At 41.6% G+C, this 27,480-nt stretch overlaps 1 protein-coding gene across 2 annotated transcripts; it reads right to left on the bottom strand.

The window, feature by feature from the left end:
- Window positions 1-4,922: 4,922 nt before the first annotated feature.
- On the bottom strand, window positions 4,923-18,467 carry LOC135542048 (S-adenosylmethionine synthase-like). Of its 2 annotated transcripts, XM_064968660.1 has the most exons (8): window positions 18,227-18,467; window positions 16,866-16,943; window positions 16,400-16,635; window positions 16,140-16,283; window positions 15,311-15,529; window positions 12,765-12,947; window positions 9,383-9,516; window positions 4,923-8,699 (listed from the first exon to the last, which is right to left on the bottom strand). In XM_064968660.1, exons 1-8 carry the CDS (start codon window positions 18,318-18,320, stop codon window positions 8,597-8,599), a joined length of 1,191 nt encoding a protein of 396 aa, XP_064824732.1. In that variant the 5' UTR covers window positions 18,321-18,467; the 3' UTR covers window positions 4,923-8,596. The 2 variants fall into 2 exon arrangements, with proteins under 2 accessions (XP_064824732.1, XP_064824742.1); XM_064968670.1 differs by lacking the exon at window positions 4,923-8,699 and having other exon boundaries at window positions 9,379-9,516.
- Between the last annotated feature and the right edge of the window lie 9,013 nt (window positions 18,468-27,480).

Here is a 27,480-nt window from a genome sequence, read left to right as displayed (position 1 = left end):
TAATCAACAACCAACTTGACAGACCTTGAAGAATTCAATCAACTTTGAGTTCAGGTTGTAACACTACAAAATGTGGAATAAGTTTAGGAGTATAAATACTTTCTGAAGTCACTGTACCCCCGGGGTGGTTAACATACGACCGTTTCTTATTGCGTCTGTGTTGGGGATGGGGGGGGGGGTATTTTGGGTTAATTAAACACTCCATGCCACTGTTGAACATCTTAAACGAGATGGAAAGTTATAATGGACCTTTACGTTTTCAAATAACTGCCCCTTTTCTGGCCCATAAATTGGTTTTGACTAACAAATTGGTCGGCTCTCCACTGAATTTAGAAATCCTGATGTGGCCCTCAACTCAAAATTATTTCCCACCCCTGGTATACCTAATTGTGAATAAATCCATGGATGTGGTGGATTGAGGCTGCCATAGTGCAGCCATAATGCAAACCCTAGCAATCTAACAGTGCGAGTTAAAAATAGAAGTTTGAAAAAACATTCTTGAAGGTGTGAGTGGACAGCAGCTGCAGAGTGTAGTCAATTAGTGGCAGACAGTTTGGACACGTCACAAGAGTAACTTGAGTATCGAAGCTATTCATGGTCCCTGGTTAGTACAGTGTAACTGTAGTAATGTACTACCTCATGATCCATAAAATGTGCTTAGGTAGTCCTACTGGAGGTTCCTGGAAATGACAGAGTGAAGACATTAATGTCAGTTTTATTTGGTGTCACAGGGGAGTAGTTAGATTGATGACCTGGACAGGTTGATCACACTTACAGAGAACTGATTAAATTACTATATGGGATTATATAAGTAATTATATGAGGTTGATGATCTCTTTGTCTGAGGACATATTCCAGTGCTCCTGAAGCATCAGAAGAAAACAAAGAATGAACAGCTAACATTTAGTTCATTGTTCATTTTGAACAGCTAACCTTTTGCTTTGGAGTCTTCCTTCAGGATAGACACGTGTCCTAAAGCCGTCAAGCCATGTGAGCCACATACAGCCAACCACACACACACACAGTAGCAGCCACTCCTGTTAAGGCATAGGTTTGCCAAACTCTTTAGGGAGGCACAAGAGAAGGACATACAACAAACGAATAAAACCACAAGTCAAGTTTGACTGTTTACGCGTTCAACAATTTTGTTGTTGTTGCTGTGACGTTATTTGCATATTGCATCTCGATTGGCCATATGTTAATGAGGGCCTGTGGGAATTCAGGGGGGTTCGCGAGGAAAGCGTCTCTCTCACGCTTGTAATGTGAATGCATATCAAGCTAGCAATAAATATATCTTCATAAAGATACACTGTTTGTAGTTATTGTACTCACGACCAGTTAGATTGTACGACTGTTGCCTTTATCAAGATGGCGATAAACCGGAACAGGCAGAAACAGAATGGTGCCCAGGCTATAGCACAACATTGATACCCAATCTCCTTCGAGATTCGACAGACTGAGTTGAGCTACTATGAAATACATTCATACATTTAAAAACCAGCCAGACAAATACGGTACAATGTAACAGAGCGGTGAACACCGAAGTAATTAGAAGAGAAGCAGCTCAAAAGATTAGTCATTTTGAACAGCTAGCCAACCTACTGGTTTGGAATTTTATTAACGAACTGAATAGGATTTGGCTGCTGGTGATAAATGGCCTGCTTCAGAAAGTGTTTCTATTGCCAATCAGACACTAAATGCTTGGAACCAGAGTCAAGGACAATGAAGCCTTTGTATTCTTTGGGATGTAGATTACTCTAAGAATTATTGGTAGAAAAATCCGTACAGAGGACAAGGGTGGCCTTTTATTTGTAATCAGGAAGTGAAATATAACTGGGCGAACTTGGGCTGGATGCCAGGAACCTCACGATACAATATTATCACGATAAGACGCAATGTATATATGTAGCGATTCTCACGATTCTATATGTATTGCAATTCGATGCTGTGATTTTACTGCGTTTCGATATTTCTCACCATATGTCTTCTGAAGAGGAACAAGAGAAAGCCATGAGTGTTGATCAGTCATGGAAATAAGTGCTAAAAACAAATTGTCTCCATACGTAAACATATGGGAAACTAAAGGAGTTATTTATGTCAGTGGGCCAAAGAGGTGTGTCTGCGTTCCGTGAGGTGATTGGTTTACGAACAGCTGAAGGTGCGTGTTTTCGGAGTAGTTTTTGCAGCCTCGGCACTGGCGTGTACCCCAGGGCCGAGACACAAATTCAACCGAAAACTGCAGTAAAACATATTCTAAAGATTATGTTTGTCCATCAACTTGAACCTGGATTAATCAATAATTCATTCAGGCAGGGAGTACAGTACGATACCAACACTCAATTATCTGTTTTAGCTATACGTGCAAACTAAGTCCGTGCTTTACTAAATTTGCTACCCAGAGGCAGTCAGTAAAGGCTGACGAGATATAGTGCTGTCCTTTTCGAGAGAAAAAACTACCGTGTTTTAGGGGGTGGTATTTAATGTGCAATGTACTGTTTTAGCTAGTGATATCGTATCATTTGGACAATATTGCAATATTATTTTTGTGCTATATGGCCGTACCTGCACCAAAACTCCAGTATAAAATATACTCAGAGAAAACCATTGGGTGGGTCATATTTTAAAAGTTGAAGTCACCTCAATTGTCTATATCTCCCACATGTAACAAAGTCAAGATGGTGCCACAAGGTTTCTAATTCTAAACCCTTAAAAACGGACCAAGTCAATTTTTTTCTAGAACTCTAAAGGCACAACCTAAAATCCAACCAATGTCTTAAAGTTGAACATATTACTCCAACGTTCCAACCAACCTAATGAAAGCGACACGTTTTCATTTATCTTAAGAGTGCCTCTGATAGGATGGCCTGCATTTGCGCAGTTCTGAGCGAGGAGATCGTTAGCTCCGATGACGTGTTTCTGCGCATGAGCTTAGTTCGTAGTGGTGTCATGGTGACGATGGCTATGATTTTTGTAAATTTTATTTAACTAGGCAAGTCAGATAAGAACACATTTTTTTTACATTGACTGCCTATCTAGGCCAAACCCTAACGACGCAGGGCCAATTGTGCGTTTGTTTATCCCATGTGTAACTCTGTTTATGTCGCACTGCTTTATCTTGGCCAGGTCGCGGTTGTAAATGAGAACTTGTTCTCAACTGGCCTACATGGTTAAATAAAACAAAACTCCCAATCACTGCCGGATGTGATACAGCCTGAATTCGAGCTAGGGTCTGTAGTGACGTCTGCAATGCAGTGCCTAAGACCGCTGCACCACTCGGAAGCCCAGTTAGCGGGACACCAGTCCTTTCTTGTACAAAACGAGTCTTTTAAAGTCAGACTTGTGAGTTATTTACAATAACTGACTAAATTTAGAATAGTAATACATTGATTAATCTGAAGGTATGGATTCTGAGAATGCATTTGAGTTGTTTCCCAGAAGACAACCCAGATCTTTTTCAATCAACATTTAATAACTTGAAGCAAAATATGTACAAACATGAGTGATCATGAGAAGGTAGGAAATAGAATTCAAGACAGACCTCAAGATATGAATATTGAAGATGTGATAGATGGTCTGAACCAAATATGTTGTCCTTGGCTCTGGTTAGGCCATATGGAGGTTAACAAAGGAAAAATGGCAGTGTGTCCTCTGTCCTGAGTTGAGGGGTTCCCTGGTGGTGGTTTCTTGCTCCTTTCCTCTGAGTTGGGAAGGTCCCTTGTGGACTGCTCCGTTGGGTTTCGTCCCCAGTTGCTTTGTCTGATGGCTCAATGAGCTGCAGAGGCTGTGCCCTAAATAGTCTTCTTTCCTTGAATGTAGTCTTAAGATGTACTGGTCAGGCTACACTAGCTCTTTAAAGACTGTCTCCTACAGGGACCGTTTAGTGCATGGGCTCTTCAGTCACAATTTATGTACCGAATTACAGGTACTATTCCCTAAAAAATTTTTTGCGTAACTTCAGTTCACCAGTTCTTGCCATTAAAGCTGAAGGTCCAGGCCCTGTGGTCAGCCTACTGAAGATGGAGGTTCTTCTCCCTCGAGAAAGGTCCAGCCAGATAAAAGGCTAAGAGGGGGAGCAGTGCCTTTTCTAGTCCTGTGAGGTAACATGGTAATTCACCTAGATGTGAAAGGCCACTTCTATAACCCGGGGTGCACGTTTTTGGTCCGAGCATTACACAGCGGATTCAAATAACTAATTTAAGCTTTGAATCTGTGTAGTGCTAGGGCAAAACACATGCACCCAGGGGTTGGGAACAGGTCAGAGTTTGGAAATTCAGTAATCCATAAAAGTTCAGCTTTAGACAAAGGATGGTTAACAGGTTAAAAACCGCTTCATTACATCACCTACAAGTGTGATCGGTGATTTCTATTGGAGAAGCAGTCTGCCATCTTCATACTGTACCGTCTGACAGTACACAAGTCACTATACAGGTGTAATTTCCCACCACAATATTTACCATTGCTTGTTGACTAAATACATTTGACCTTATGAGTCACTGTGCTGGGGAAAACACTGTCAAAGCCACCATAAAACTGTTGAAGACTTGGGAATTGTTTTTCAAGGCAAATTTACAACCATTGCATTAAAATGCAGTACTGTCCCCAGGGGTTCTCAGGTAAAAAAAAAAAAAAAAAAAAAAAAAATTGTGCTGCAGACCCAGTTATGGAACAGGTGTACTCAATGGCTCAAATACCCAGAAACACATGAATTATGGCAAATTGCACTTCCATTTTTTCATATTCACCACCCATGATACACTTGACTTAAATAACACCAGTCGCTACTTATTGATGGATGTGTGGCACCACTGGTCAAAGATAATTCCATGTGCACAAAGATCTAGCTACAGCATACACTGACATTTAATTTATGCATTTAAAAAATGTTATGCACAAACTGACAATGAATGACACCAAAAACATGCTTCATGAAGGAAAGCAGACATTTATTGCAGATCTTTGACATGAGAAATCAGTATCTAACCTCTGAAGACAGAAGCATTGAGACAAGATACATGTTCCTCAGGATGTCGGACCTGTTGATGAAGAGCAGGAGGGGAGAAAGTACAAGGGGGAGGCACTCTTACACTCAGTAGCCAGAAGACTAGCCAGTGTCAAAATATTGAAAAGCACCAAGGGAAACCCTATCCATACAAACAAGTGACAGCTTGTAAACGAGGCTGGTTTCTCTGTACCACACCAGCCAAACGTTGCCATCTCTTTATGCAAGGATAAGGGGGAGCTAAGAATGGCCTCATTGTATTGACCACACATGTAGTCAATACAATCTCACCCCATACAACCGCAGTCCAAAATACGCATCACATCAGCCAGTGACAGTTCCGTGGAGGCAGACCAAAGCTTTTCTGTAGGACACTTTGGAACCATTGAAAATGTTACAGCATTCAGTAAATCAATGTGAGATAAAAATAAAAACCCTCTGGGGTTTAAGCTGCCTTCTGAATCATTGGCTTCTCTGTATCCACACCAAGATTCAGAGAAAAAAATAAATATTATTAAAAAACATGTCGTGCCAGTATTAAGAGCTCTTCATTGTGGCAAAGACAGCCTTCCTTCAGGATAAAGACAGTGGTTTCTCTGTAGCTACACCTGCCATCAATACCCAAGGAAGAGCCTTGACAAACCATTATGTAAAAAAAACAAAAAAATATGAAATTAAACTACCTTTGGAAGGAGTTTAACACGACAACATGTTTTAAACAATCAAGTATAATCAACACCCCTACAGGCCATAGCAGTGACATAGCAGCTTCTGACTTTTCTGTATTACATCAGAACAGCACAGACATCTGCAGGGGCATCCCAGATTTTACTGCGTATATTCAAGAAAGTTACTTGAAAATAAATCAAGATTGTCTCAGTTCTCAGCCTGCAATGCACAGCAATTTTGAAAATAGCAACAACTACTGACCCTTAACTGTTTCATTCTTGCATCCTCAACAAATGATAAGGGGAGTGAAATAAAGCTTCAAAAAGAATTTGGGGTGGGTCACAAAACTAGTGTCAACCAAAGGAAAACGATTAAGGGGCAGGGGGCCTTCATTCAGTAGCACCAGTAAATTAATATGATCGCAACATGTAGCCTTGGTAAGTCAGACTTAACAGAAGCAAAATATTCGAAAGTTCAGTATAAGGACAGCTAAGCCCGAATAACCGAACTACAGAATTTACAGTTCCTCAGTCATGCTGGGCAGGGGCTAGGCGTTGTAGTGTGAAAGACCTCAATGGAAGACTTGGCTAACCGCATAAAGAGCCTAGTAACACTGTACAACAAAGTGGGACTTGAATGGGGTGTAGCTTAGAAAGAGGCAGTAAAGGGAGCGAGACTGCTACAGCTGTATTAGATCAAAATAAAGCTGTGATATTTTTATTTATTTAACTAGGCAAGTCAGTTATGAACAAATTCTTATTTACAATGACAGCCTAGGAATAGTGGGTTAACTGCCTTGTTCAGGGAAGAATGACAGATTTTTTTTACCTGGTCAGCTCTGGGATTCAATCTTGCAACATCCAGTTACAGGCCTAACACTCTAACCACTAGGCTACCTGTCGGCCCAAGGTGGAAAGAGAATCTATAGACTGACTAACAATTGTTCCCATTTGAAAGCTATAACTTTAAAACATTAAACACTATTAGAATAGCCTATGAGAAATACGCTTCATAACTAACTTGTCTTAATGCTTTTGATAAGCATACTAATTAAAATGGCCTACAAAGGCAAGCTTCGCAACTAAGGCATGTTCAAAACTACCGATTCAATTTTACTATTGTTTGTTCTACCTCATTACCTTAAACCAATCATGTTTAGGTCATTCAAAACTCAACTTTGAGAGCCTTGAGCACTGTTAAATAAATTAATTGAAGTAGTAGCGGGAGAAATCCAGCTCGCATAAAAACTAAATTCATATGAAATGTAGAGAAAACATCAAATTAACGTTAGTTTTTGGTGACCTCAAAATAGAGTGTTGAGGTGGCACAGTGGTCTAAGGCACTGCTAGCTGTGCCACCAGAGACTCTGGGTCCAAGCCCAGGCTCTGTTGCAGCCGGCTGCGACCGGGAGGTCCATGGGGCGATGCACAATTGACCTAGCGTCATCCGGGTTAAGGACGGTTTAGCAGGGATTTCCTTGTCTCATCTCGCATTAGCGACTCCTGTGGCAGCCAGGGCGCAGTGCACGCTGACCAGGTCGCCAGGTGCAGTGTTCTCTCCGACACCTTGGTGCGGCTGGCTTCCGGGTTGGATGTGCCATGTGTTAAGAAGCAGTACGGCTTGGTTGGGTTTCGGAGGACGCATGGCTCTCGACCTTCATCTCTCCCGGGCCCGTATGGGAGTTGTGGCGATGAGACAAGATATTAACTACTAACAATTGGATACCACAAAATTCGGGAGAAAAAGGGGGTAAAATTCCAACAAATTAAATTAAAAATAGGGGTGTTGTACAAAACAAAGTCAGTGATTAGATCATCCCTAACCAAATCAGAATATCAAAGTCAATTCATTACCCAGGTGTTCTGGCTCTGGACCAACCCATTGGCTTCTGGGACCAATTAAAGGGAAGGGGGATACCTAGTCAGTTGTACAACTGAAGATTCCTCCGCATTTAACCAAAATCAGAGAGGTGCGGGGCTTAATCGACATCTAAGTTGTCGCGCCCGGGGGAACAGCGTTCACTGCCTTGCTCAGGGGCAGAACAGATTTTTACCTTGCCAGCACAGGGATTTAATCCCACCTAATTTAAGCCACCTTCCCGTTAGAATGCGTTCTAGAAATCAGTGAAGTATCCAAACTCCGTGCGGAGAAGAAACAACGTCTGTGGCGTAGTGTTTGGCCAGCCAAGCAAGAAAATCTTAGCCCAGTCTAAATTATGCTCTTGCATTCAGTAAGTTGCTTGTTACATTTATTGAAATAGGGTATACAGGCTATAGCAAAGGAATAGGCTACCTGGCAAGTCCTTGCCAGCCCTTTACAGCATGATGCCAGTCAAGTTGAAATAGGCTAGTCCACTGTCACGTCACAATATCACCATCAACGACAGCCGTCAATCATATACAATATTGTAATAGTCGTAAAACCCTAAAACGTACTTTCAGATTTTCCTAACTAAATTGTAAAAAAATATATACAAAAATAAAATCACTTGTACTGTTCACACTTAAGTCCACAATGTAAGGGGGGAAAGAGGTTCTAAGTGTTGTGTTCTAGGTTGACAGATCAGTAAATTAGAATCAGAAGTTGTCTGCATCTGCCATAGCCTCCATTCAAGTCCCTTTCTGATGCGCTGTGAAACCAGATGAAGTCAGAGCGAGACAGCTGGTGGAAGAGATTAGCTAGCTAACATATTATCCTCTCAACATTACTTTCCTGAAATATTTTGAGAATGTTGATAGTATTACATTGACTACTAACAGCAAAAATACAGTACAGATGACTGGAGAGAGAAAGTAGAAAGGGGGTAGGGTTCTAATACCCCATTAACAGGTGAGAGAGTTAAGGGCCTTTCACCACCAAGACCGTGTAAGCTTCTCTGTAGTATACGCCAACAGGCCTGGGGGGGGGGGGGGGAAAGGCTTCACAAGTTTAGTATTTTAGCTTTTTGGGCATCTCCCATGGGAAGGAGTCCCGGCCAAAGTGGCCGTAGGCAGCGGTCCTCTGATACATAGGCTTCTTCAGCTCCAGCTCCCTGGAATACACAATCAACTAATTTAACAGCCCATCACAGGAAATGACCTCAGATCAACATCAATTCTCAGCCATAATGCTAAAAAAAAAAAAATCAGCCAATAGGGAGTGTCGAGAGCCATGGAAAGAAACAATCAGAAAGGTTAATTAGGCCAGCTAGTAAAGAGGGGGAGGAAGGGATAAAGCGTCAACACTTACCCTGCTAACCAACTCATCCTTGAGCAGTGTGGGGACTGGAGCTTGGAGATTGAAAGCGCACTGATCCCATTTATGAAATGTCATTGAACTATAACAAGGTCTGAGAAACCAATGACCTTCCAGTTGGATGTGAGCAGGAAACCCTTCATCGTGCTGGGTATTTAACATGCCATCAGACAACCTCAACTGTAGCTCTCGAAGCTTTAACCTTTGGCATTACATACTATACTCCACTGGCATTTAAAGCAAGACCGTTTGGGTAGGGGGTGGAGTATCAGGTTTGGCAAACTGATCACAAGCCCAGATTGCTGCTTTCTTACATGTCAGTAGCTACTGGATATGTCATTAATCACAGTAGCGAATCATATATTAAAGGGTTAGAACCATCTGACAGCTCAGGCAGAACAGAAAGACAGAGGAGTTAAAGGCGAGTGACAGAAGGGGCAGATTCAGAGAGGCACACAACTTCAAAGGGGTACACTTTACCTGACAATGACACCAGGACGAAGGTCAAAGTTTCTCTTGACGATGTCCAGTAGCTCCCGCTCACTCTTCTGAGATGTGCCATAGTGGAAAATGGAGATTGAGAGGGGATGGGCTACTCCGATGGCATAGGCAACCTGATGTATAGTTGTGAGCATACAAACATGCATCAGACATTAGGTTTGATTTCATGGCACCCCTTTGTGACCGATTTGTGTATAGTACATTTGGAAAACATTCAGCCCCTTCACTTTGTTAGGTTAGAGCCTTTGTAAACAAAAAACCTACACACAAATGACAAAGCAAAAACTGTTTTAGAAATTTAAGTCAAACTTCAAAAACCTGAAATCACATTTGCATAAGTATTCAGACCCTTTAATCGGTACTTTGACGACACACCTTTGGCAGCAATTACAGCCGCGAGTCTTCTTGGGTATAACACTACAGGCTTGGCACACCTTTTCTCCCATTCTACTCTGCAGAACCTCCAGCTCTGTCAGGGTGGTTGGGAGTGTTGCTGCAAAGCTACTTTTACGTCTCTAGAGATGTTCGATCAGGTTCAAGTCCAGGTTCTGGCTGGGCCACTCAAGGACATTCAGAGACTTGTCCTGAAGCCACTCGTGCGCCGTCTTGGCTGTGTGCTTAGGGTCGTTGTCCTTTTGGAAGGTGAACCGTCGCCCCCAGTCTGAGGTCCTGAGCACTTTCTGGTCATCTTTCCCCTCGATCCTGACAAGTCTCCCTGTCGCTGAAAAATATCCTCACAGAATGATGCTGCCACCACGCATCACCGTAGGGATGGTATTGGCCAGGTGACAAGCAGTGCCTGGTTTTCCCCAGAAGTGACACTTGGCATTCCGGCCACAGAGTTAAATCTTGGCTTCACCAGACCAGAAAATCTTGTTTCTCATGGTCTGAATGCTTTAGGTGCCTTGTGGCAAAACGCCAAGCGGGCTGTCATGTGCCTTTTACTGAGGAGTGCCTTCTGTCTAGCCACTACCATAAAGGCCTAATTGGTAGAGTGCTGGTTGTCCTTGTAGAAGGCTCTCCCATCTCTACAGAGGAACTCGAGCTCTGTCAGAGTGACCATTGGGTTCTTGGTAGTGCTGCACCGATATGACATGTTCCTTGCAAAAACAATAACCGATATTTAATTTTAGCGGCCTTAAGCATTCTAGTACAGTTAAATAGTTCACACACATGGACGCAGTGGTCTAAGGCATGGCATCTCAGTGCAAGAGGCATCACCAGTCCCAATGTGTGAATCCAGGATGTATCACAGATTGGGAGTCCCATAGGGAAGTGCACAATTTGCCCAGCGTCATCAGGGCCATCATTGTAAATTCAAATTTGTTCTTAATTAACTGACTTGCCTTGTTAAATAAAGGCTACACACCACACTGACCAAAACGTTGTTGGCATTTACACATGTCCCCATTACCAGTAAAACAACCAAAACCTATTTCTTTCACTTTCTTGCGGATTCGTTGTTCATTTGTTCAGTCGTTTTATTCTCAACCAGGATTTCTATGGAATGCCGTTTGGGTCTTTGCTCGTCAAATAACGCTATTTGGCATGTCAAATAAGCTTGCTGACCAATCAGGACCTGAATATGACTGCACATCACATAATAATTTAACACGTTTATTAATTTTGTACATGTCATCGATACAAATGCTATGATGCTGGTAAAGTCCACGCACCTACAGTGCTGGTCATAAAAAAATAACTAGCAAGCTCATGGCTTCAAAAAATGTGCTTCCCCAAAAACATAGCAAAATGACATCCGTTTCAGTAGTTAACAATATAGCTCGGTGTCATCTAAAATAACCTTAATTTATAAAGACAGTTCTTATTTCATTAATGGTGGTCAGACCATCTATGTGAAGCTAGCCACAATAACGATTAGCCTTCAAAATAAAAGCATGGCACATCCATTTGTATTCGCTTGCATCACTGTCAATGACATGCGGTTTGCCTTAAATGTATTGACAGTGATGCAAATGAATACAAAGAGTAGAATTATGCCACACTTATTTTGAAGGCTAACGCCAAAGTCACTATTGTGGCTAGCTTCACAACCTGGTCAAGCATCACTAGCCAGATGAAGCTAGCTGGTTGCTTATAACGTTAGCTTTGGCCAACAGGGTTAGCTATTTATTTTCATGAACTGAAGTTCAATTTAAAATAGGCAAACAAGTGGCAACCTAGCTAATACTTACAAGGATTCCTAAATCATTGTTAAGAATAATGAAAATGACTGCAGTTTCTACTGGTCATTGTTTTCAGGCTTGTTGTATTGTTGCTAGCTAGGTACCAAGCTAAAGCTAGCTACCCTAGAAGTTGCGGTCGAACAAATGATACTTTATTAGTATTGTAAACACATTGTTTGTGGCCGGTGTTTACAGACTTTTATACAGCTTTGACAGTGCTACTATCTTTGACACGCAAAGTACCCAAACGGCTTTCCATAGCATGTTGTGAAGCTATTACTGTGCAACACTGGTAGGGCAACATCTGAAAAATAGCGCACTTGGTAGTGTGTACTGGTGCCCGACCAGTCGGCAAAAGCCAAAATCACCCACAACAGAACAGTTGATTGTCAAGGGGAATGAATCCCATTATCTTGGCTTTAATGGATTTTGCCTTTGAATTCACTGAAATTCTTACTCTTTCAAATGACTGCTTGAGCCACACAGCAGACATTGTGTACCAAGTTAATGCTGTGTCGACTGTAGCGCAAAATTTTACGTGGTGTCAGTATGTCATGTAGCTTCGTTATACAAGTATGCACGTTAGCTTTGACATCGGTTTTTAACGTCGGACGATTCTGATATGTTCACCGATATAGCGTGCATCTCAAGTTCTTGGTCACCTCCATGACAAAGGCTCTTCTCCCCAGAAGACAGTTTGGCCAGGCAACCAGCTCTAGGAAGAGTATTGGTGGTTCCAACTTCTTACATTTAAGAATGATGAGACTAATGTTTTTGGGGACCTTCAAAGCAGGAAACATCCAAATCATGTCCAATCATTTGAATTTATCAAATCAAATTTTGTACTATTGACACTGGGAGGCTGCACTCCAATCAAGTTGTACAAACATCAAGGATGATTAGTGTAAACAGGCTGCACCAGAGCTCAATTTCAAGTCTCATAGCAAAGGGTCTGAACAATTGTCAATAAGGCGTGTTTATTTTTTTAGAAATGCAGTAACATTCTAAAGACCTGTTTTCGCTTTGTCATGTGTAGATTGACAATTGTATTTATTCAATTTTAGAAGGCTGTAACAAAAATGTGGAAAAAGTGAAGGGGTCTGAACACGTTCCAAATGCTCTATACATGAGGTGCATCAATATCAGTCTCCTTATTAGGATCACCCTGCCCTCACCTGGACTAGGACCCGCTTGCACAGCTCAGCCTTCACCAGAGACTTGGCCACCCAGCGGGCAGCATAGGCAGCAGATCGGTCCACCTTAGTGTAGTCCTTCCCTGAGAAGGCTCCTCCACCATGGGCACCCCAGCCTCCATAAGTATCAACAATGATCTTACGGCCCGTCAGGCCAGCGTCACCCTGCAGGGAAAGGAGCGATAGGTCATACAGAGTCCTTTTCAATTTACCCCAAAATAATTCTGACCGTAGTAAAAAACTATGGATCAAATTGCATGTAAAAATGCTTAATATGAACAGTTAAACAAGCCCATGCATCAAAGTTACTTTAGCGTTGGCCCCTTCAAGTACATATCATTGATGCCCAGTCCTACCACTACTTATCAGGGTTCCTATACAGTCAGATGGAATTTCAAGATTACCACATTTCTAACGAACAATTAGCAGCATCTTTATGTACATAAAAAAAAGGGTAATGTACTATTGACACTGGGAGGCTGCTTTGTGAGCCCATGTACCATCTGTCATTGTGCAAGGCACTTACACCACACCCTCCAAAGTAGAATGCCTGTTAAGCAACTAATATATAAATAAAGTGGTCAACCCTCAGTCTGGAGAGCTACTGGGTGTGCATGCTTTTGAAACCCTGGTCAAAACAAAGCCAGTTTAGCAGCTAATTTCTAAAAAAAAAAGTGGTTTGTTGGAGGTGGACTGGAATAAAAGCCTGCAGACCCATTAGCTCTCCTAGAGGATGGTTGACCACCCTTGATGCCTTAAATAATTTGCTCATTCAGTATGTCAAATATAAAAAAAGGGTAGGCTACAAATCATTTTAATTCAGCTGAAGCAAGCCCACAAATTCTAATTGGGAAATGTACCTTCCAGTTGTCATATCTTGGCTACCTTAGTGTTTACTTTTCAACTCAATAGATGCTAGTCAGTCTGCAATGTCCCATACATTGGATCCCCAAATCAACTGGAAGTATCTACCAAACAAGTTGAAGCCACAATCCAGAAGGCTACAAATAGTTACCTAAAATGACAAGTCAAATTATTTTGATTTGATTAAATGTGATTGAACCGAATCACAACAAATATAATGGCAAAGTGAATTGTTTGTTTTGTCAAGAAGATTCATTTAAATTGTTCCGAAAAGTAAATCAACGTTGTACGACCTAATTTGCAAGTAATCGGTGGAATTTTGGGGGAAATAAATGCATCACATTCTGTTATGTAGATTTTTTTTAATGTGCCTAAATAAAATAAACTTTTTCTCTCTTGAGTTCCAAATATCTGTAACGGTCACCCCAGCGTGAGTGGTTTTATGAATGTGACTTAATGCACCGTTCCAAAATGTGACCGTTAACACGCACTGCCTGCTAATTATCTATAGGCTGTTTCACTTGTCAATTTCAAATTATTTTCTAACAACTTGTATTTTCTAACAGTTTGAATTGATGTGTTCCGCCTCATTAATTCATATAGAATTAATCCATTTCAGTGTCACAGACAATTTATGTTTGAGGCATAATGTATTTTAAGTTTTATTCACATTTAGGTACTGGTGACAAATACCTTCCGATTTTTGCATGATTGTAATGGACAGCTATGATGCGTGTAAAATACTTTTGAATGTTGTACTGATTATAATGAGCTAATGCTAAGCTATTTGCCATGTTTGTTGATATTCTACAACGCATTCTGGGTGTAACTAAAACATCTGTAAGACCAAAGATATGAGGTGAAGGAATGGTTGGTTCACTCATCTTGCGAGTACACTTCTGGAAGTGAATAATCCTACACACCAAAGCGGAGGACACTTTACAACCAACTAGATAACCCCTTTCCCTTTAACATGCATACTACAAGCAGACCAAACTCATCTGGTCTCCTCTTATCTTTGGTTGACATTAAAAGAGAAAAGTAAAGAAATATGGCGGTGTGCACAAACTACCCATCAGATTTCTAGAAGTGTTTTATTCAACTATTTCAACCAACATTGATCTCACCAATGTGATGATTTATAGTAATTGCTATTGCCAATTCGTATTGTGTTTTATGTCAGCCTAGAGTTATCTAAATATGACCAGTTGTGTTACGTCAATCTTTCCTCTGTTAGCGCTAGGACTAATGTAGCCTACGTTTTCCAGTTTGGATGATTGTGTATACGGTCGCTACTTCTGTGAATGTCTGAACATGGCATCCAAAAATAAACTGGTCACATTCAGGACATAACTTTGTAAGGACTGTAAAAAAATATATATTATTGCAAACAGTGGGGCTAGCTCATGCTGACATGCGTCACTCGAAACGGGACATTCTAAACAAACCGGTTTGAACGTACGCTGCAGGGGCCACTAGAATGATCACACCCATTTGTTGGTACATGTTAAAAAGTTAATAGAAATTATGAAATACATTTCCATGACTTCGCCAAAACTTTTAAAACTATATAATTTTCCTAAACTTTTCCAGGTCTGGAAAACCATTTAAATTCAGACTTTTCCAAGATTTATGACCTTTCGAACCCTGACTTATCGTCTCACCTGTGGGCCTCCGATGACGAAGCGCCCGCTGGGCTGCATGTGGTAAATGGTGTCATCATCCAGGTAAATGCAGGGCACCACAGCCTTGACGATCTTCTCCTTGAGAGCGTCACGCATCTCGTCCAAGCAGATGTGCTCATCATGCTGCACGGAGACCACAATGGTGTGGACACGCACCGGCAACATGGCGCCACGGTCTTGGCGGTACTGAACGGTCACCTGCACACAGAAGCATACCAAGATAGAACGACAGCAGGATTGTTCAACCGCAAGCATAAATTAAGGTTGTGTTTCCCCTGCTCAGACATTGCACACATCAACCAATGGATGCAAAAATATTTTTGCACCAGAAGGCAAAAATATATGACATGGTTAAACCGAGACCTAAACTACCAATCCAGGCGTTGTAAGGTCTGGCATGCGTCAGCCATGTCTGACCAGGGGAACAACCTAAAACGAGTTATATGCTGGAGTTACTGCTGGCCACAAACCCGGTTGGAGAGCTTGAGTAAGAAACCTAATATTGCACTCATCAGCTGGTATGATAAACAAACAAGTTTGTCTTAGACTATTTGCATAAGGGGGCGGCAGGGTAGCCTAGTGGTTAGAGTGTTGAACTAGTAACCAGAATGTTGTGAGTTCAAACCCCCGAGCTGACAAGGTACAAATCTGTCGTTCTGCCCCTGAACAGGCAGTTAACCCACTGTTCCCAGGCCGTCATTGAAAATAAGAATGTGTTCTTAATTGACTTGCCTGGTTAAATAAAGGTAAAATTAAAAAAATAATAATTAAAAGGCTGAAATGACTATCGATTGCACAGGCAGCTTACCTGGGTCTTGGAGTCAGGCCGGAGCCAGGGCAGGGTGCCATTGCGACGCAGTTCAGCCATCTTAGCATTGAGCTTGTGGGCAAGCATAATGGTGAGGGGCATGCACTCCTCCGTCTCATCAGTGGCATAACCAAACATCAGGCCCTGACAATAGAAAAAGTAGAACTTTTACATCTGAAAAGAAAGCTGCAAATTTAGCTTACTGATAAATGTACAGCTAACGTCACTAGTGCAGTGGTCCTCTGCCCCCCAACTCATACCTGGTCCCCTGCCCCAACATCCTCCTCATTACGGTCAATGTGAACACCCTGGGCAATGTCTGGAGATTGCTGCTCTAGGGCCACCAGCACATTGCAGGTCTTATAGTCAAAACCTTTAGACGAGTCATCGTATCCAATGTGGCGGATGGTGTCGCGAACCACCTTCTGATAGTCCACTGTAGCAAGCGACGTCACCTCACCTGCCAGCAGGATCATCCCAGTCTTAGCAACAGTCTCTGAAAAAAGTGGAGGGGGAATAGTACATTAACCATATCAATCAGAAAAAGCATATCAATCAATATTCATCTGGCAAAACATTGAAGAGGTGTGCCATAATATAGGCCTACTACCATTAACAAGATGCAGAAAGTTTGAGATTCTTCCATTCATGTGGTGTTCACAGCTGACTCCAGGGCAGCTAGAAGTTGCATCAGACAAAAATAAAATAACGTGCTTTTTTCCTTACCACAAGCAACTTTAGCATCAGGATCCTGCTTGAGATGGGCGTCAAGCACAGCATCACTGATCTGGTCACAAATCTTATCTGTAAAATACAGATGTACCAGTTCACAATGCTACATCAACATTTGTGCAATTTAGTGGTAGGTTGCTTGTTCAAGAGCATGTAAAGAATTGCACAAATAGTAAGAGTTCTCCAATAGGTTTGGATTATGCTGGAAATATTTGTATTGCACACTGTTCTACCCACTACAGTCTGAGTTGTACACATGCTGTACCATATGTCAGGATTATGGCGATGGTGGGAGGGGCCTAGCGGAATGTGTAGCCACAGATAGATTTTATAAATCTGTTCCATTGGTCGGAAGCATCCGGCTGGCGTTTCCACTAATCACCAAATATGGTGATGGGGGGGGGGAAGCCTCGGGGAGAAGGTGGATTTTGGCCGACGTTCTGCTTGTTGTCGATTAAACATTTGTTCTGTTACCAAACTATAATCTGTTATGAACAGAGTGGACAACGTTTAGTATTGTTCACCATTTGGCAAAGTTTCCAAAAATTGAGTTGTTTAGAAGGAGAACAAGGGCGAATTAAGTTATTGCACACCCCACAGTAGGCGTTCCCTAAAGGGATTATGCAAATACATTCTAGAACGCGCCAATCGGTTCTCGCTAGAACGTGCATGGCTCTGCCCACTATGGTTCGTTTGCTTCCATTGGATACGACAGGATGTGGTTCTTCTTGCTCAGTTAAAACAAATCTATATATTTGTGTAGCGATGAGCCTGAACCCGCCACCATTTCCGCGGGTTCACATGCAACTAAAAATCTGATTCGTTTGGGTTTCCAAGATGAACTACTACCGGTATAGCCAAGGAGTGGCACGGAACTCATCATACAGCCAATGTAGTGCCCCTTACATAGCAACCAAACGCAAAAGACAACACATATGGCCGCCTTGTTCCCCGAGAGCCCGCGCGCGAACTGGTCTGAATCTTCGGGAGATCTCGTGAAATAAGCATGATGACGACTACAGGATACAAATATTTTTAAAGATAATATATCCCAAGGACGGATAACGTTCGTAATTGCACAACAGAGACCATGTAAACAAGGCTCAGCAAAGTAGCTAGCTGGTTAGCTAATAAACTAAGAACAATTTGGGCCTCACATGCGGCTTATGCAAGATGCTGACGCCGGTGTGGTTTGTTCAGCAGAGATGGTTAGCTCGCTAACGTTAATTAGCTAACTAAGAAAGCTAAGCAACACCGGCGCACGTGTGCAAAACAAGCCATCTAAACAAATAACTGACAAGTCATAACACACGTCATAACACCCTGGTTGTGTTTGTAGCTAAATTAGTTCTCACCAGGGTGTCCTTCTCCAACTGACTCCGAGGTGAATAGGAAGCAGTCCTCGTCGATAAGGGAGTTGTGAAAACCGTTAATCTCTCCGTTCATCATTGTTGCTTTTTTTTGGCAGATATAAATAAATATTGTAGCTAGCTAAATTATGCGTATTTTATTGATTCGTTTCCTGCGTTGGTGTTCTCACGCAACTTTTCGTCAGTCAGTAAATTCCACGCATTCACTTGTCATTTAGATGTGGCGCTCTGGTATTTATTCAGAAATTCACAGACGTCACTGTCGGCCGCATTGGACGATACCATATTAAACATGGGGGTGGAAACGTTGACCAGGTGCATCGAGGGGAACGCAGTTGTGTATTTGGCGGTTCAACGTCGTACTTCTCCTGTAATCAGAGGAAGAGGAGAAGCGAGAGGGTTTACTCACACCAAAATATGTCCACGTTAAGTAGGTTATTCATTATTAAGCAATGGAGGTTTTGTATGTGTGGCCAATGAGAGTGTCGAATTTAGTCAATTAATTGCTATTTTGATACGAGGCTTATTTGATATAATAGAAGTTTTGTAATGCTTAGGGCCTGGTTTCCAAAAAGCATGATTAGGCTAAATTAATCGTTAGAACCTTCTAAAGATCATCGTTAAATCTCCGAGCTGTTTCCCAAAACCAATGGTATTAATGTTGCACTTGAAAACGCTCGTAATCTAACGCCTGTTAAATGCGTCGTTAATGCTTTTTCGCCCTCCCGCATCACTTCATAAACAATATCTCCGCTAAACATGGAATCACATGGGTTGTCCGTCTCTGTGACCGCTGACAACTTCAGAACAAATTATCTACGAATACGAAGTTGCCATACAATGTATTTGCAATTGAATCAACCAAACGACGATTTAAAAATATGCTTAAAATGAAAACCGAGATGACTGCATTAAAATATAAACAGTAGACTATAGGCCTATTTAACTCATACTGAAATACATTCCATGTTCAATCAATTGAATTATGTTTTGCTACTTGCAGGCTACTGTCTGTAATTTGTCTCAATATATTTCATGATATGTAGCCTAGCATGTGCGCAATGATGTGTCAAATCGGTGGTTTAGAGCATTTTTATTGATTGGGTAAGGATTAGATTAAACCGCCTCAATATTTGCAGGCATATGATATTATATATCACCCACTATATTGACCAGATACTCAAATGGCCGCTCTAGCAATGAAAATACATGTATTTAAAAATGGAAGGCAGTCGGGAGGAGGCAAGACAGATATGGGACCATGCAGATATGCGTCTGAAGAACAGGCACAACTTCGATAGAAAGTTTGTTTTTTTTCTCAAAATTGCCGGGATACTTATATCAGTACATTCATAACAACCTAAGCAATACGAAATGTATATTATACAACGGGTTGGCCAACACAGGCATTGTGATTCGTTGAGACGCGTTCTAAATCGCAAAGTACCAGTGAATGTGCAATCCGAGACACTCCCATTTCGTATGTTACCTTTCATATGGTATGTATTAATGTGGTTGTCCATCACCCATTTCGTATGATATGTTACGAATTGTAATTCGTATTATATGTTACGAATTCGAGCTAGGTGGCTAACATTAGCTAGCTGGCTAACGTTAGGCTAGGGGTTAGGGTTAAGATTAGGAAGTAGGTTAAATGGTTAGGGGAAGGGTTAGCTAACATGGTCACTTTAATAATGGAACACTTGTCACTTTAACAATGTTTACATACTGCTCTACTCATTTCAAGCTGAGTAACCAGTAACCAAGAGAAATGTTCAAGGGCAGGAGGTATAAAAACACAATCTGTACAAAAAAGAAGAAACTTTAATTAGTAAAATAATGCATGATTTGTGCTCCCTACATTTATTTGCATTAAGAAACATAACAAAAAACAAAAATCATTTGAAGATTTATTTATTTTTGCCTGGTCTAATATCACATTCTATTTTGCATCAAATGTTTAGAATTTATAAAACAGGTGGTCAAGATCAGCTACTCTCAATACTTTGCTCTTAAACTTCAACTCTCTTTAACTACAGTTAAAGCGACTGCAAATCATTCCATGCACAGACATTATTAATGTTATCTGTGCCCTCAAAAAGGTACTCAATGTTCAAAGCCAGAGCTTTTGATTAAGTTACAAAATGAAGAGGCTGAGCTGGTCAATCTAGCCTAGAGGGGATTGGTGAAATGGGAGCTTTTTGTGAAACCTGGAATTCAGTTATGCAAGAGAACACACGGCCTTTGTCATAAACTTATTTTCAGGTTTATCAGGTTATTGCTTCCGGTCATGTATGTCCCTAATCACTGCAACGGTTGGTAGAACTGTAAATCACATTTTGGATGGTTGTTTTCAGTCTTCTATATGCATTGCTTGAACTGGTGCACACCTAAAATTTGCACCTGCTTGAGTACCTGTCTGTTCCAGAATCTCATAGAATATTGGCTCTAAAATAAGAGTACCAGCATCACAAAATGTGCATCGACAGCCAAAAATCAGCACAGGCACCTATTTCAGTCCACTTTATTGTGTGGTAGATACTGTACGAGCCTTGTCCTAGTCAGAAAGTGGAGGCACTTGGTGCTCTCTAAATGGAGCTCCCAACTTATGTTCACGGCATATCAGTGACAACACAAGACCTCTGAGAGAGATGAAAAGTACATCATTTTAGGACATTACAATCAACCGACCCATTACAGCTTTCATTCACTGATGGATTCATTACCACTAGTATTGATTGCTGGGCCATGTGAAATATGTCTGCATGTACAGTATAGCTTTCCAGCTGTACTTTCTACTCCTTAAAATACCTGGGGACATGAAGGCATGGAAGTATTAAAGAGTGCTCCATTACCAGGCAAGCATTCAGACCACAGATGGTCTGGCCACAGCAAGGGGCACTGTCGATCAGCAGCATCAAATGACAAACATCCAGTACAACACTTTAGCAATACACAATATAAAAAATGATTTAACCTTTATTTAACTAGGCAAGTCAGATAAGAACAAATTATTTTTACAATGACGGTTTACCCTGGCCAAACCCTCCCCTAATCCTGACAATGTGCCGCCTTATGGGACTCCCGATCACAGCCTGTTGTGATACAGCCCGGGATCAAACCAGGGTCTGTAGTGACGCCTCTAGCACTGAGATGCAGTGCCTTAGACCGCTGCACCACTCAGTACTTAAGTAAAAGCCAATCTGGCAAAGGCCAATACCCTCCCAGGTGCAGGTTTCTGTTTTTTCCCTAGCACTACACAGCTGATTCAAATAATCAATGCTTGGTGATGAGTTGGTTATTTTAATCAGCTGTGTAGTGCTAGGGGTGGAGGCAGGACCGAGTTTGGGAAACCTTGGTCTATGTCAAGTATGGGTGAGTGTATGATTGGCGTGTGTTTGGCATGACTGTATGACCTACATAATATGACACCAACAGCAACACGGACATCAACAAAGTTATTTCTATAATAGAAGGGTCCAATATAGTCCTGGGCTTGCCTCTAGTCTTGCATCAAGAGAGGCCTTCATCCAGCCTGCAACATTTTCCATTGTTTCTCAAAATATGAGATGAAGACTGGGATTATATTTCCTAGTGGTTACTGATAATGAAGGGTCATGGCAAGGGTAGCAAAATTCAGTACATTCCCTGGTTTTCCCGAAATCCCGGTTGGAGGATTCCCGGAATCAGGAGGGAATAAGCAGCAAATCCGGAATCCTCCAACCAGGGAATTTATTGAAAGTTCCTAGAATTTTGCAACCCTAGTCACAGGACTCTTTACAGGGCAGAGGTTGTGCAGCAGGGGTGTTGAGTGTCATTGTGAGGACACTAACAGAAAGTCAAAGAGGGACGACAGAAAATAAAAATGAGTCCACTTGGCACAACACTGAGATACATATTAGTCATTAGCAATCAAATCAAATGTATTTATTTTGCCCTTCTTACATCAGTTGATATCTCAAAGTGCTGTACAGAAACCCAGCCTAAAACCCCAAACAGCAAGCAATGCAGGTGTAGAAGCACGGTGGATAGGAAAAACTCCCTAGAAAGGCCAAAACCTAAGAAGAAGCCTAGAGAGGAACCAGGCTCTGAGGGGTGCCGGGTGGAGATTATAACAGAACATGGCCAAGATGTTAAAATGTTCAACAGCAGACAGTTACACGTGGTACCCCTCCCTCATTCAATGCCATGCCCGACAGAGATAAACCTACCTTGCCAAAAATTAGTTACTCATCCCAATTTAGGAGCAAAAAGTACACTGCGAGTGATGTACAGTGCGAGTGAAAACCCTACAGAATTTGTGCCAACAAAAATAATTTGCAAAAAAAAAGCATGTTGCATCTGAACGGAATCTGCAACATTATCTTTTGTTGGATACTTCTCTCATTCACTCATTGTCATTTGAGAAGAGCAGAGGAGGGCCATACAGTATGAGTCAACTGTCAATCCTATTATTATCAAGCCATTTGTTAATCCAAACATCCTGCTCCACATCAGCCACCCCAGTAGGAATGACAAAGCATATTTTTGGAGGGATTGTGCCTGGGTATGTGACTGACACACAATGGCACTGCCACGTTCACCACTGTCTCTAAACCTGCCCAATGTTGCATCAGGAAGAACAGAGAGCCGAGTTGTTCCATATAATTGTCATGACACCCACCCTCTTACATTGTTCCAAAATCATTTATGTTGTTATAAACAAGTTTGATTGGCATCCTATAACATTATTTTGTTTAAATTTAATTGTATCTAATTGATTGCACCAAATGTGACCTTTGAAATGTATAGTATTCAGATCATATTCAATAAATATAATGGTACAATGGTAATGGTATAGGGTTTAATGGTAAATGTCAATAATTGTAATACATATAAAAAAAAATCCTAATAATTTTATTGAAAAACATAAGACTGCCATGTAATGTATTATTTTATTAGAGTTGTCATAACATTTTAGTCGCTATCCCATTTCTCCATCAAAGTTTTGGGCTAGAAAACATCCTCATATGAGAATTGCACAATAGGGATAGCCCTTGCAGAGAGCGGCCACTTGTTGGACTATTCAAGGAGAGTTGGATTGAAGCGTGAGGTTGCTAAGAAAAGGAGAAACTGAAGTTATTTCATGGAGGACTGGCTATGCAAAGTTGCAAAAGGAAATGTGTTATATTCAATAAACACGAGATACCAGAAAATGTATAAAATAGTGTGGCGGTATAGCAGGAACAGCGGCATCTAGTGGTCAAAACACGGTACTTTCACACTACTTGATGGTAACATTTTTATCTTACTAGACAAGTCAGTTAAGAACAAATTCTTATTTACAATGACAGCCTACCAGAGAACAGTGTGTTAACTGGCTTATTCAGGGGCAGAACAACAGATTTGTACCTAGTCAGTTCTGGGATTTGACCCAGCAACCTTTCGGTTACTGGCCCACCACTCTAACCACTATGCTACCTGCCACGCCAAATAATGGCACTGACGTCAATTACACATTTCTCTGAACAGGGGAAGAAAATCATCACCAGATTCACAAGGAACACATTTCGTAGCACGGAGAAGCAATACTCCAAGCCACAGCTTCATACTAATTGTCAAACATAGAGAACTGATACTGTATACTGGTTGTTGGGGTGGGATTGGCGTAGGATTGGGTGGTGTCCGTGGGTGGCTTTTGGCCATGTGTTTGATTTCCTCATGTCTTATTCATTGGTTGGAAGAACTTTGGATACTATATTTATTGAATATTACCTGAATCCTATAAATTAAAGTGGCCAATTTTGTTACAATCAATTAGTTGAATTTCTCTGAAATCAAATTATATTTCAACAAAATAATGTCTCAGGAATACAGAAACGATTTCAGAACAATCTGAGATAGTGGGTATCGGAATCCTCTTTCTTGTTCCTTTTGAGGTGGAATGATCCTGGCAATCCCCCTACACACAGGTCTGAGAAAAATAACAGAAGTCATTCTTATCAATAAAGCCAACAACGGTTACTCAACCAGTGTCCCATTTAGGTCTCTATTCAATCCACATTGCGTAAGTATAGCTTTACCGTGTGATTGAAATTCAAGATAGTCTTTGAAGAGGTAGGGTTTCAGTTGTTTTTTTGGAAGATGGGCAGGAACTCTGCTGTCCTAGCTTCCTAGCTTCCACTATTGGGGTACTAGGACAGAGAAGAGCTTTGACTGGGCTGAGCAGGAGCTGCCCTCCCTTAGGGGTGGGAGGGCCAAGATTCCAACCATACCTTGTTATTACACAAATGTTTAAAGGAAGTTGCATGAGCTTGTGTAAGTGAAGTGATAATAATGCAAGTTTTTGCAGTGAGCATATCTGCCCTTAGGTCGTTTAACTATGACTGTTGCATAAACCATTTACTTAAAAGCCATACAAAGTGCCATGTAGTCTGTTTCATCACCAGCGCTATCAGAGTACTATCAGAGTGCTTATTGACTTGTGGCCCGGATTTGCCCCTTACAGATGCCGTATCTTCATTTGATCATCCTGTTGTTGCAGAATTGTTCCTGCACAAGAAATGAAAACTAGTAGTGTATTCAAGGTTTAAAAAGGCTTCTAGCGTTTGTAATTTCCACATTCAAATTTCTGACTTGATTTGCCCTAACGGAAGATGTATCAACCTCTACAAAAAATATCCATCAAATAGTCCACATAACAATTCACATTTTATGTTGCTGCAGGATTATTTTCTAATATAGATATGGCATCTATGCATGTATTCCAGCAACAGCATTAATTGTGGGGGTTTCTCATAACACATTCAATGGCACATTCAAAGTCCAACCACAAGCGATGATCTTTCCACAAACATGACATCATCTCTTACCATGACTTTAGCACTAACATCTGTAGCCATGAAATGCTTTGAAACGCTGGTCATGGCTCACATCAACACCATCATCCCAGACCCACTCCAATTTGGATACCGCCCCAACAGATCCACAGATAATAACAATCTCTATTGCCCTCCATGCTGCCTTTTCCCACCTGGACAAAAGGAACACCTACGTGAGAATGCTGTTCATTGACTACAGCTCAGCGTTCAACACCATAGTGCACTCCAAGGTCATCACTAAGCTAAAGACCCTGGGACTGAACACCTCCCTCTGAAACTGGATGCTGGACTTCCTGACGGGCCGCCCACAGTTGGTAAGGATAGGCAACAACACATCCGGCACACTAACCATCAACACGGGGCCCCTCAAGGGTGTGTGCTTAGTCCCCTCCTGTTCACCCATGACTGCATGGCATCACACGACTCCAACACCACCATTACATTTGCTGATGACACAACGATGATAGGCCTGATCACGGACAATTATGAGACAGCCTATAGGGAGGAGGTCAGAGACCTGGCAGTGTGGTGCCAGGTCAACAACCTCTCCCTTAACATCAGCAAGACAAAGGAGCTGATCGTGGACTATAAGAAACGGAGGGCCGAGCATGCTCCCATTCACATCGACGGGGCTGTAGTGGAGTGGGTTGAGAGCTTCAAGTTCCTCGCAGTGTCCACATCACTAGACACATCAAAAGTCATGTGGACAAACACCAACACAGTCATGAAGAGGGAATGACTACGCTTCTTCCCCCTCAGGAGGCTAAAAAGATTTGTCATGGGCCCTCAGATCATCCAAATGTTCTACAGCTGCACCATTGAGAGCATCTTGACTGGCTGCATCACCGTTTGGTATGGAAACTGCTCGGCCTCCGACCGCAAGGCACTACAGAGGGTAGTGCATACGGCCCAGTACATCACTGAGGCAAAGCTCCCTGCCATCCAAGACCTCTTTACCAGGCGTGTCAGAGGAAGGCCCTAGAAATTGTTAAAGACTTCAGCCATCCAAGTCATAGACTGTTCTCTCTGCTACCTTATGGCAAGTGGTACTGGAGTGCCAAGTCTGGGACCAAAAGGCTCCTGAACTGCTTATACCCCCTAAGCAGTAAGACTGCTAAACAGTTAATCAAATGACTACTCTGACTATTTGCAGTGACCCCCTTTATATTTGCACTGACTCTCTTGCACCGCCTCTATGCAGACTCATTGGACTCTCCCCACAAACTCACACATACTACACTGACACTCCAACACACACACACACATAGCCTACATACGATTACATACGCTCAAACACATAAAACACACACAAGTGCATTTTACGCCACACACACACTTTCAGACTCTTCACATACGCTGCTGCTATTGTTTATTATCTATCCTGATTACCTAGTCACTTTTACCCTTACCTACATGTACATATTACATCAATTACCATAACTACCTCGTACCTCTGCACATTGACTCTGTACTGGTACTTCTCGTATATAATCTTGTTATTGTATTGTGTTACTATTTCCTTTTGGCAATTTTTCTTACTTTTTAACTCTGCATTGTTGTGAATGGGCTCATAAGTAAGCATTTCACAGTAAAAATCTACACCTGTTGTATTCTGGGCATGTGAGAAATAAAATGTGATTTTATTTGGATTTAATTTGAAACCCATTGAAGAGGGCCATCCATAAGAGCAGAGTAAGGATATCAGGGACCTGGAAGATTATATATGGAGGAATGGTCTAAGACCCCTACCAACGTGTTCTCCAATCTCATAAAACATTCTTGAAAAAAGCTCAGTGTCATTATCCTTGCAGGGGGAGGGAGGGTGCTAGAGTATTGCAAACCGGGGTGGCAATAATTTTGACCCATATATTTTTTGAATTTTTTAATGACTTATTTAAACAAATCTCTGTCGGATTTTCTCTTTTAGCATACAATATAGCTCCGTTTTTGTATTAGTTATTTTATACAGTCTTTTATGCTCATCTGTATTAAGGGTGGCAATAATTAACAACCTACTTTATACAGACTACAATGCGAGCAGAGTTGTGGGTCTTTAGGTTTAGGATACTATGTTGGATACTAATGCTTTTTACAATGACTGTCGTAGACCTGACCTGGTTGTTTTTCAATAGCAACCAACACTGAAAGTGCCTCATAGCGTATTCTTCCTTTGTAAGATTTCTAGGGGTCCTCTCCCCTGCAACCAAACACCCCCAATACAATGAGGTGTCAGAGCATTTTATGTTTTATAAGAGAGCACATACAATACACTAAAACAACATCAAAGTAGTGCAATATAATTAGTTCCTTATCAGAGTGGTCAATGTTATTTGATCTGGCTGACTGAAAACAAGAAAGACTCAGAGAGCAGACCAGCTG

The sequence above is a fragment of the Oncorhynchus masou genome, chromosome 1 (genome assembly GCF_036934945.1).
Source record: "Oncorhynchus masou masou isolate Uvic2021 chromosome 1, UVic_Omas_1.1, whole genome shotgun sequence".
Taxonomy (NCBI): domain Eukaryota; kingdom Metazoa; phylum Chordata; class Actinopteri; order Salmoniformes; family Salmonidae; genus Oncorhynchus; species Oncorhynchus masou.
This window is presented reverse-complemented; position numbering and strand designations above follow the sequence as displayed.

Bases quoted from the DNA above. Each gene is read 5' to 3' on its own strand.
- LOC135542048 (XM_064968660.1), bottom strand. From the start codon at position 18,320: ATGATGAACGGAGAGATTAACGGTTTTCACAACTCCCTTATCGACGAG. The intron at 15,530-16,139 runs GTAAGCTGCCTG...TTCTGTGTGCAG, and splicing joins GGCCTGACTCCAAGACCCAG to GTGACCGTTCAGTACCGCCA. The intron at 8,700-9,382 runs GTAAAGTGTACC...TGTGTATTCCAG, and splicing joins CGTCCTGGTGTCATTGTCAG to GGAGCTGGAGCTGAAGAAGC.